Source organism: Trichosurus vulpecula, chromosome 1, assembly GCF_011100635.1.
Source record: "Trichosurus vulpecula isolate mTriVul1 chromosome 1, mTriVul1.pri, whole genome shotgun sequence".
Taxonomy (NCBI): Eukaryota; Metazoa; Chordata; class Mammalia; order Diprotodontia; family Phalangeridae; genus Trichosurus; species Trichosurus vulpecula.
The window spans coordinates 183,361,086-183,373,276 of record NC_050573.1 but is presented as its reverse complement, the minus strand read 5'-3'; the positions used below and the strand labels follow the sequence as shown (position 1 = coordinate 183,373,276).

Here is a 12,191-nt window from a genome sequence, read left to right as displayed (position 1 = left end):
TTACATGTTAAAATAATTTTTTAAACTTTTTTTTAAATTTTGAGTTCCAAATTCTATTACCCCCCCTCTCTCTCTCCCTCCCTCCCTCTCTCTCTCTCTCTCTCTCTCTCTCTCTCTCTCTCTCTCTCTCTCTCTCTCTCTTTCCTCCTCCCTTGGATGGCAAGCAGTCAGATATAGGTTACACACGTGCAATCATATAAAACATTTCCATATTAGTCATTTTGTACAAGAAGACTCAAATAAAAGAAGAAGAATGAAAGCAGAAAATAGCATGCTTCAGTTTGTATTTGAACAATATCAGTTCTTTCTCTGGAGGTGGATAGTATTCTTCATCATTAGTCCTTTGGGATTTTCTTGGATCATTGTATTGCTGAGAATAGCTAAGTCATTCACAGTTCTTCATTGAACAATATTGCTGTTACTGTGTATAATGTTCTTCTGGTTCTCCTTGCTTCATTTTCCAACAGTTCATGTAAGTCTTTCCAGGTTTTTCTGAAACCATCCTGCTTGTCATTTCTTATAGCACAGTAATATTCCATTACAATCATATACCACAGCTTGCTCAACCATTCCTCAATTGATGGGCATCCCTTCGATTCCCAATTCTTAGCCATCACAAAAAGAGCTGCTATCAATACTTTTATACAAGTAGGTCCTCCCCCCCCTTTTTTGTAATGTCTTTGGGATCTAAGCCTGGTTGAGGCAGAGCAGTTGAAATACTCCTTGTTCTATATTGCCACTTTCAGATTCTCTCCCTAGACTCACCCCCTTAACTTCACAGTCAGGGTAGAACCTTCCTATTGCCTTAAAGCTTTATCATATCTGCTAAGAAAAAAGAATGAAGGCAGCAAATGACTAGAAGCTCTTGGGGAATGAGTTTTCAAAAAGCATTCTCTTTGAGGTGTAGTTTTCAATTAAGAGATGTAATTTTTTTTAAGAAGCAAGACATCATGAAGTAGTGAAAAGAATGGGAAAGCTTTAGAGTCAGTGGACCTGAATTTATATCCTGACTCTGCCACTTCTACCTGAGTGACCTTGGATAAAGTCACTTAGCCTCTCTGGGACTGTTTCCTCATTTGTAAAATGGCCTAGATGACCTCTAAGGTCCCTTCCAGCTCCAAATCTATGATCCTATGAACAAGTAACAAAGTAGAACTTAATATTACCTTTTATTATTTTACTTGCTGTCAGTTTTAAATTTCATGTATCTTGGGACGTGTGTGTGTGTGTGTGTGTGTGTGTGTGTGTGTTTGTGTGTTTAATAACCTAGGAGTTTCTGTTATGTTCTGCAACTGTTGAGGTAGCCCAGTGACTTAAAAGATTTTGAGGTATTGCTGTTAAGAATTAGATCCATAGTGGGAGAAAGAGTGACTGTTGCCCTTTCCAGCATTCTCCCTGATCACCTCCTGTCTGTGATTTTAAATCCTCCTATGATTCATACCCACTTAATTTCTGGAGTTTTCTGGGAGTTCAAAGGATTATTGGAAATGAATTCTCTGCTACATTTAAATTTAAGCTAACCCTATTACTGATACTTTAAGGGCTAAAAATAATTTGATTTCTACCTTAGAAGCCCATAGGTATCAAATCTTTTATCATCATCATCATCATCATTATTATTTTTAGAGAGGGTTTCAGGCTCAATCTTTAGTGGCCCTGATGACTAGCTGATGTTCAAGCTTTAAGTTCTGAGGAACTGTCTTGGCTTTATCCCTCTTACAGATTTGAATACTATGATGTTCAAGATGTTTCATGTGATTTTATTTATTCAGTTCTTGAATTATTACAATATGTAATAAGGCCTTAGAAGTCATCTTGTTTAATTTTAATCTAACAGATGATGAACCTGTGGTTCATTGAAGTTAAGTGGCTTATCCAGGGTCAGAGCTATTAAGTGTCTGGGGAGAGATTCAAATCTAGGTCTTTCTAAGTAGAGGTCCAATGATCTGTCTCGTACACCATGCTGCATCTCTTTTTTGTTATTTTAGTTAGTTTTGCTGAATTGATTTTTCCTCTCTTTTTAGTCTTTGTTATAAAAGATGGCTTTCTGGGAGGAGAAAAGGATCGACGCATTGAGAAATATAAGTGATATAAAAACAAAAGCTACAATTAAATTTTGTTTTAGAAAAGATCACTGGTAATCTTGGCAAGAACAGTTTTAGTTGTATAGAGTAAGAAGAAGGATTTGCAAGAAATTGAGAAGTGGGATGTATAAAAGTGGAGGAGAATGTAGGTGACTTTTTCTAAGACTTTGACTGTGAAAGAGAAGAGAGATATAGGATAGTCTGAGGAGATGGCCAGGATGGAGGTGATCTGGGACAAATTTTTATCAAACTATTAATTTATCAAACTCTTGGTCCAGTCATGAAACTAGAAGGCAGCAAAGTAGAGTAGATTAGATGCTAGACTTAGACTCAGCAAGACCCAAATTCTTATACTGGTTCAGACATTTATTAAAATCTACCTCAGCTCTAGTTTCCTTATCTATAAAAAGAGGATGATAATAGCACATGCTTCGTAGGATTGTTTTATCAATTGTTTCGTAAACCAGAGCGCTATAAAAATCTTAGATATTATTAATTAGTTTTTAATTCACCTAACTGTACTATCATTTGGTTCAGACTCTCCATCTTACTTCACTAAAATGCTTTGCTGAAATTTAGGTACCCTATATCTGCAACATTTCCACCATCTACTATTCTAGTAAATCTGTGAAAAAGGAAATGATTGGTCAGTTTGCCATGACCAGAAATTAAAGTCAAACTCACTGGCCTATAGCTTGCAGAGTACGCTCCTTTCTCATATTAAAATTTTGGAACATTTGCCCAGCTCTAGTCCTGCTGCATCTCCCCAATTTTCATTATCTTTCAGAGATTACTGATAGTGGCTATGCTGTTGACTTTAGTGGCTTTGCTGTTATAGCTGCCTCTTGTTTGTGTGGCTCTAATGCCAGTACCCATTTAGTTTAGGTTCATTGTTGTGATGAAATGAGGCACTTGCAAGTCACTGAGCATGTAACAGAAAGGGAGGTTTACTTTGTCCTAATATAACAAGAATATCGAACAAGGTTACAGTAGCACTTAGCTTCTCTGGAAATGCATCTGGTCAGTAAGTCATCAGGATTTGGTCAATAAATCATTGGAGTTTGATAAGTGGTGTGGTCTCAGGCATTCACCAAGTCTGAGTGGCTCAGACTGCATGCAGTTGAGACTTAATGCTTCTCAACTAAGGGAGTATGTCAGAGAATCTAGCGCCAGTGTGGTTGTGTAGAGGGAAGGCATCTGTATTAGGGAAGCTGGGACTAAAGGAAGTTTTGTCATCAAAACGCTACTTCTATTACATTGCCAGTTTTTTCAGTACCCTGGGATATAATTCATCTGGGCCTATTAACTTGATCTGATAATAAAAATCAGCTTGATGGCTCACTGGTTTATGTTTGGCTGACTTTGTCTCTTCTCTTTTTTGAAAACTGGAATAACATTTGCTTTTCTACAGTTATGCAATATTTCTCCTGTTCTCCAGAATTTTTCATATATCACTGACAATAATGTAGATATCACATCTGCTATCTTTAAGTACCCAAAGTTGTAATTCATCTTGGCCAAGTGACTTGAATTCATCAGAGACAACCTGGTGCACTCTTACTATCTCCTTAATTATCATGGATGTCTATTCCTCATTAGCCATTTTTATTGTCATTTCCAATGCAGAGGTTATTCTCCTTGGCCAAAAATTGCAGAAGCAAAATGAGAATTGAACAACTCTGCCTTCTCTTTGTGGTCAGTTATCATTGTTCCATTCACCCCAAGCAGCAATCCTATCCCCCCTGACAACTGCATCTTTTTGTTTTCCTTGACCTTCCCTGGACAGTCTCAGCTCATTCTAAACTTTAACATTCCTGATGCAACTTTTATAGGACTGGTCATACTCTTATATTTACGATGTTATCTGATGTTGCTTCTGTCTTCAATGTATATCTGTTAAAAATCTAAGTTATTGGCCCTCCACAATAAGGGAAGTTTGGAAGAGCAGAGGATTTGAGGGAAAAGATTATAAGTTTCATTTTAGACATGTTGAGTTTGAGATAAATGGCAGTTGGTGATATAAGACTAGAGCTTAGGATGGAGATAGGCCTGAATAGACTTGGGAATCATCTGCATAGAGATGATAATTAAGCCCACTGGAGCTGAGGAAAGCACCAAGGAAGATAGTGTGGAGGGACAAGAGAAGAGGGTACAGGATAAAGCCTTGGGGGGACAGTTGTGGTTAGTGGGCATGACCTGTCTGAAGATCCAGTAAAAGAGACTGAGGAATCCTGAAGACTGAGAAAAGAGCATTAGATTTGTCAAGTTAGATCATTGGATCAGTCACTTTGGAGAGAGCAGTTTCAGGTGAATGATAGGGTCACAAGCCAGATTAGGGAAGGTTTAGAAGAGTAGGGGAGAGGATAAAGGGGCACTGATTGTAGAATGACTTTCTCAATGAATTTAGCCACCGTGATGGGGAGGAGAGATATTAAATGATAGGTAGTGAGAATGGTAGGATCAGAGATGATTTTTTTAAAGATGAGTAAAGCAAGGGTATGTTTGTAGGCAACAAGGAAGCAGGCAGAGGGAGAGATTGAATATTAGTGAGAGCATGGGAATAAACGAGGTGGCAATCTGCTGTTGGAAAGGGGATGGAAGGGGATCACGGTGCATGCCTTGGCCAGGAGAAGGGCCACCTCTTTGTGTGAGGTGGGTGGGAGCGGGGGAAAGGCATCTGAGTGATGTGAGATAAGGAATAAAGGAGAAAAAAGAAGTCTTGCCAAATTGCTTCAGTTTTTTCTGTGAGGTCTTGAGGCAGGGTTCTAAGCCTGATGAGAAGGTGACAGAGAAAGATCCTTAGAAGCCTTGACAAGGGACAACAAAGTTAGGAAGAGCCACTGTGGTAAATGGAATAGCACATTGGTTTGGGACGTATAAAAGGATTGTCCTGCTGCACTGAAGTGCCCAACTGAGAATACAGAACGTACACGTGTAATGTACTTTCTCAGCATGGTTTTGTGGCTTTCTCCAACTACATTCAGGAACATATAGGAGCAAAGAATACAAATAGTGAGAGTAATCCTCGGATGAGGTTGGGTAGTACATGATCAGTGATTGGACAAAAGAGTCAGGGATTTGTGGGTACAGGACAATGTCATGTTGAACTGGTGGTACACCAAAGAATCAAGTTAGAGAGAGGAGAACGTAGCCAGTTTGGAGATGACGTCCTGGGGGATGGAGGCATTGGAGGTCACATAAAGAATAAAGAACAAGGTTAGGAATCATAAGACATAGGGAAAGCTGAAATAATATAGTAAAGGAATATCAGTTCATGAACATGGAAGTGGAATGCTTGTGGGCAATGGCAAGATCAAAAGCTTTGTGTGTAGCTGAGGTGGAGTGGAAGAATAGGCTGTGGTAAACGAGTAAATTGAGAAACTGGTAAGTTGGGGTATTTGAGGGAGAAGCCCCTTGGATGAGAGTGTAAAATGTGATGAAAAGAAGATTGTCAAGTTGTGGTATATGAATGTAATGGAATACTATTATTGTACTATAAGAAACAGTGAGCAGGTAGATCTCAGAAAAACCTGGAAAGACATGTATGAGCTGATGCTGAGTGAAGTGAGCAGAAGCAGGGGAACATTGTACACAGTAACAGCCACAGTGTACGATGACTGACTTTGATAGACTTAGATCTTCTCAGCAATGCAAGGACCTAAAACAGCTTCAAAAGACTCAAGATGGAAAATGCCATCCACATCCACAGAAAGAAATATGGAGTCTGAATGCAGATCAAAGCATGCTATTTTAGGATTAATCTCATCAAAGATCTTCCCCACCCATTCAGTAGGGCTCAGGTGGGCCTAGGTGGGAAGGCCTGATTATATCTTTGTAAGTAGGTCTAAAGCCCCTACTACTAGGTGCTAAGCCAGTGTGGGTGTGAAGCCCTCAGGGCCCTAAAGGGAATTGCTAAAACCTGAGCCAATGGTATACGTGCTGAGTTCTAGACAATCAGATGACAGCTAGGACTGTATAAAAAGAGAGCCCAGAACTGGGAGCAGCAGAGCCAAGAGTGGCAGGATTCAGAAGCAGAGAGAGTACAGAGTACATTGAGAGAGAGTACAGAGCTGCAGAGAGGAGAGTGCTGAACAAGAGAGAGTTGTGGAGATCAAGAAACTCACAGTGGGGCAGAGCTGCAGGAGAGAGTGCTGAGAGCAGAGAGTTAGGATTGGTGAGTGAACTTTTTATAGGAAGGCCCTACCATCGAGGGGAAGCTACCATATGGCTTGGTTCCTTGCTATAATATTTTGTTATAATTTCCTTGTTACTACAGTGAAGTGGGCTTATTGGTTTTGGAATATTATTGCTACAGTATCAAATTGGGGGCGTTGGTCCTTGGATCTGATTCTCTGGAGTCTAAATAAATGTTCTACTTCCTCTGCCTTCTACCTAGAGAGTTACTTATACTTTGGGATTCCGAACCACTCAGGCATGTCCATGACCCTCTCCAAGGTCATGAATTTTGCCTTACTGCTATAACTATTTGCTCTCTTTTTTTGTTTTGTTTTTTCTTTCTCGTGGTTCCTCCCATTCGTTCTAATTCTTCTATATAAAATGACTAATGTGAAAATATGTTTAATAAGAATGTATATGTAGAGCCTATATTGGATTGCACGCCATCTTGGGGAGGGGAGAGGGGAGAGAGGTGGAGAAAATTTAAAAATTATAGACGTGAATGTTGAAAACTAAAAATAAATAAATTATAAAAAGAAGAAGAAGATGATGATGATGGTGATGATTGTCAGCCAGGTACTTAGGAAGAGAAGAGAGTGTCCTGGGGCAAGGGTGAGAAACCTGTGGCTTTGAGGCCACGTGTGACCCTTTAGGTCCTCAAGTGCGACTCTTTGACCGAATCCAAACTTCACAGAACAAATCTCCTCAATAAAAGGATTTGTTCTTTAAAACTTGGATGCAGTCAAAAGGCCACACACAAGGACCTAGAGGGCACAGGTTCCCCACCCTACAATAGATAAGGGACACACATCTGGAAAGAACCCTCAAGCTACTTTTGCATTAACTGCACTCCTTCAGCTCTGCATTTCAGAATCCTGCCACCTCTTGATCCCCACAGTCGTCAATAATCTTTCCTTTCTCAGATTATTCTGTATGTGTACTGTCCCCCAGAAGAATGTAAGGTTCTTGAGGGAAGGAGTCATTTCATTTTCATCTTTAGAGCTCCAGCTCCTAGCATAGTGCCTTGTAAATAGTAGGTGCTTACTAAGTATTTGTTGAATAGAATTTTTGTGGAAGTGGTCAATTACATGAATGTCAAAAGAGAAAATGAAATCATATTCTTACTAACAAGATTTTCTTGGTTTCTACTCACTGTCTAATAATTCAAGAGGGGGTTTTAAACAGTGGTTATTTGAACATGACATTTTCCTGCAAGTATTAGCCTGAGATTTGGCTCCTGTGGAATAGCTTTCTGTTTTTCAATATTAATTGTACCAATGAATTAAATGGGCATTTGTTTTGCCATGGTTATATTGCCCTCATAGCATTTCTGAAGCCCAAAGCAGATTTTTCTAGACTTCTTTTTTCCGTGCAGTTTTACTGTAATTCCCTATGTCCTTTAGATAACAATGGTATGTTCTTAAAATAAAGTGGCAAGGTTATTATGAATATTGTGAGTGGTATTCTCCAAACTAAATTCCAGTTTACCTTTGCTGTTAACTCACTTTGTGACCTTACCCCTTATGAACAGCTCTTGTCTTATGTGTAAAATAGGAAGATTAGATTGTGTTTTAAGTGATCCATTCTGTTTCTTCAGGTTCAGATGGTCTCTAATTGACCTCTAACATTCTTTGGCTACCTCTGTGGTACAATGATAACTGGTATTCGCTATATAATATCTTTGAGGTACTGCAAGGTCCTGATGTGCTTTCAGGTCATCAAAGAAAACTTAAATAATACTAAATATCATTTGTGTTAACTATATTCTACTGTATTTAATTTTACAATATAAATTTAATCAATTTAACAATTTAATCAGTGTGTCTGTAATTTCCTATATATTACCTTTAACTATCAGTACACTCTGTTCCTTGACTATGTTGGATAATGTTTGGAAAAAACAGTTTGGAGTTTATTTTGTGATGGTCAGTGATATTAGTGAGTCTGATAATTTGGTGAGAAATAATATAAATGTGCAAAGCAATAAGAATAATTTTTAAAGTTGAATTTATAGAAAATATTGGGTTTTTTGTTCAAGTCTTGTCATTTTGGTAATTTTTTAATCCTTTTTCTCATCTTTATTTTATCAGTTCAGTTAGAAGCTAATTTTGAGGAGGTAGAAAACCACTTACTGCATTTGGAGGACTTATGTGGGCAGTATGAATTAGAGAGATACAAACATCTACAGATACAACAACTGGAAAATTACAAGAAAAATAAAAGGTAAGCTTGTGAAATTTATACTATTGACTAAGCTGATTAAAAATAATTTGGGTGTAGTAAGACTCAAAGATGAATAAAACTTACTTATAACCTTTATTTATCTATTTAGTATGTGGACTTTCCCCAAATCTCTAGTGGTATTTTTTTGTATAGAAAGCCTTGACATTTGTATTGGATGTGCTGTGTACATCTCAACAAGGAGAGGAGCTCACTAGGACCCTAACAAGAGGGAGGGAGAAACCAAGAGGCAGTGTTAATGTAAGAAGAGATATCTGATCTAATTTTTCCCTAGTGAATTAGTGGCATATATCTCTTTCTTTCTCTTTTCCTTCTTTTTTTCCTTTCTTATTTCTCCCAGGAGTGAGGAGCAGGGCCTGTGTGGAAAGACATTGGGCTTCACTCAAAGTGCTAGTTTGGAGGACAGTGAACTAACTTGGCTGGGTTGAACCAACTGAAGCTTTATATCAGACCCATTATTCTAACTTAGCTTCTGGTAACCTGAGAGAGTACAAAAATGATTTGCAGTGACACATTAGGTGCATGAGCAAAGTAGAGGCAGAGTGCTTCCTTGGTCCCACCTTGCTCCTTCCTTACCCTTGTTCCCCCTCAGGTTTCCAGGAACTTCCTGGTACCTTTATCAGTCCAATGTTCCTCTCCTAAAAGTCCTTCTTATTGTCTCTTCTTCTCCTGCTCCAAATTTCTTTTTATTAAGGTCATATTATCTAGGTATTGCTCTGACACAAACAGTTAACACAATTTGGAGGCTGGGTGATTGGGGGAGAGGAGATGTTTTTAGCAAAGTACCTTTCTAGAATCCATTGATATTCTAGGAAACTTCCTTTGACTCCCAAATTAGTCCCTTAGAGAATAAAATCATGAAACCCTACCCTATACCTCACATTTGATATTCCTAACTTTTGTAACTAATACTATCTCTGAAGTTCAGTTCTAAAACAAAACAAAAAAACCCCAGAAACTAAACTGGATTGAGAGGGGGAAACCATATCCCTATAAACGTAACATTAACAAAATAGAAAAAAGAAAGATTAAGAAACCAAATGTGCATTTTAAAAAATAGAAAACCAACAAATAACCAAACCTAAAATCAACACAAGAGAAGATATGTTCAAAATTAGTGGAGGAATAGATAAACTGGAAGCCAAAAATTTCCATAGGAATGATAAAAATAAAAACTATTCCTTTGAAAAGACTAATAAAATTGATAAACCTTTAGTCAATATGATTAAACAGGAGAAAAATCCAATAGAAAGGAAAATGCCATCCTAAATTATTACAAAATGCATAACATATCTTGGGATCAATCTACCAAAGCAAAGAAAAAAATTGTATAGATTCAGTGACAAAAACTCTTTAAAGAAATAAAGAATAACTTAAATAGCTGGAGGAATATTCAATCTCATGGCTGGACTAGGCCAATAAAATAATACTACCTAAGTTAATTTACACTTTTAATGCTGTACCACTCAAAACAGCAATGAGATACTTTTATAGAACTTCATAAAATAATAAAATTCATTTGAAAAAGCAAAAACTGTAAAATTTCAAGGGATGTGATGAAAATAATTAGGGATGAAGGGGAAATACCACTTTTAGATCTCAAAATACATTATAAAGCAGCAGTCATCTGTTATTTGTTTAAAAAAAAGTAGAATAGTAGATCAAAGGAACTGACTAGAAAAAGTAGGATCAGAAGCAGCAGATCCCAGTAGCCCAGTATTTAATGAAGAAGACATAAATTATTTAGGAAAAGAACTCCTATTTGAAAAAAAAAAAAACTTGTGAAAACTAGAAAGGCTGGCAGAAATTAGACTTAGACCAGCACCTTACACCATGTTCCACAATACATTCTAAATGGATACATGACCAGGAGGAAAGGCAGCACTTACCCTAGCCTAACACAAATTGTTCCCAGTTTCAATAGAACAAAAATTGACACCAAACAAGCAACTCCACTCATGAACTCATGTCATTAAAAACAAAATAGGATTTGGCATCTTAGATATATAAACAATGAACAAATATGTATAAGACCTATAACCATCCCACAGTAGAAAAGCGGTCAAAAGGTATAAACAAAGAATTCTCAAAAGAAGAGTTGCAAAATGTTCACAACCACGTGAAGAAATGTTTTGAATCCATAAGAGGAATTCCAAACAGTCCTGTGATTTCATCTTGAATATCAGCCAAAATGACAAAAGACGGCAAGAGTCAGTGTTAGGTGGTAGGAGGCTAGAAATAGGGATGCATTGTTCATGGAGCTGTGAAGTAATACAGCCTTACTGGACAGCAAGTTGGAACTTTTCATACACTTTGATCCAGAGATTCTATTACTAAGTTTATATCCCAAAGAGCCATGATAGGAAAAAAGTCTCTGTATTCACCATAATATTTATGGAAGCACTTTTTGTGTTAGCAAAGAATTAGAAACAAAGTAGATGCCCATCAGTGGGGAATGGTTAAACAAATTGTGATACATGAATGTAATGTAATATTACCGTACTGTAAGAATGATGAATGTGATGAATACAGAGAAGCATGGAAAGATCTACATGTAGATCTGATGTAGAATGAAGTAAACAGAACCAAGAAAACAATATACATGACTACAGTGTAAATAAAAACAGCCTCACACACACAGAAAAGCAAAAGTGAATGTTGCAGAATTATAAAGGTATAGCTTGAAGGAGGAGAAATGATAAAACACCACCAATCCATCCTTTCGTGGAAGTGGGAGGCCCACAGATATTATACATCATGTATATTTTCAGAAGTTTTCAATGCATTAATCAATTGTGCTGATTTTTTAAAAAATACTATTTGTTATGGGATACTTCTCTGGGAGGGAAAGAGAGAAGAATACTGCTGAAAACCGTGATGACGTAAAAACAGAATACATCAATAAAACTTATTTTTAAAAAAGAAAGACTTGTAATAATTCAGATAAGAGGTGATGAGGGTCTGAACTAGGGTTGCAGCCATATGAGTGGTAAAAAGAGGGTAAATGCAAGGGATGTTGTGGTAGTAAAATTGAAAGAACTTAGCAACTTATATGGGAAGTGGTGTGATGAAGAATGAAGAGTTAAATAAGACTCCAGGGTTTTAAGGAAGTTATAGTTTTAGAATAGGGGAATGATGTAACTAAGGCTACTAATCCAGAACTTTTTCCACTTTATCACCCCACCAAGGCTGTTGGATTTGGTAATAAGAGAGCTATTTGTGAAGCTAGAAGCAAGGTTTTCAGTGGAATGGCAGGGGATGGAAACCATGTTTTCAGTAGTTGAGGCTGGTAAATCGTGTGGAAGTTAAGAAACAAGTATAGAAATTGTAGAAGTTTGGCAATTAAAGGGAGAAGAGAGAAAAAACTAGCTTGAGGGAGTGGATAGCAGGATAAAGAAAGGCTTGTTTATTTAGGATGGGGACACATAAACATATTTTTACTATGAGAGAAATAAGAGAAGAGAGGTATTAAAGAGACATGTGGTGGGGAGAAAAGGGGAGAAGGAGATTACTGATGGAGCAAGGTCATGAAGGAGGAGATCAAGGAACTTTTGGAATAGATTTAATGTGCTTTGGATCTCAATATATCTACAATTAAAGGGCCTGTCATCCTTTTGCAATCAATTCCCACTGCCCCACACCCCACTTAAATACAGTGAAAGGAGTGTCATTTAACAGGGAAAAAACCCA

The 12,191-nt window shown here is 37.5% G+C and overlaps 1 protein-coding gene across 1 annotated transcript in view; it reads left to right on the top strand.

The window, feature by feature from the left end:
- Positions 1 to 12,191, top strand: part of DTNBP1 (dystrobrevin binding protein 1) — a 199,663-nt gene that overhangs the window by 84,259 nt on the left and 103,213 nt on the right. The window contains exon 6 of the mRNA XM_036742061.1: positions 8,351 to 8,483. Coding sequence (XP_036597956.1) covers positions 8,351 to 8,483 — 133 coding nt within the window. The remainder of the gene's footprint in view (positions 1 to 8,350; positions 8,484 to 12,191) is intronic.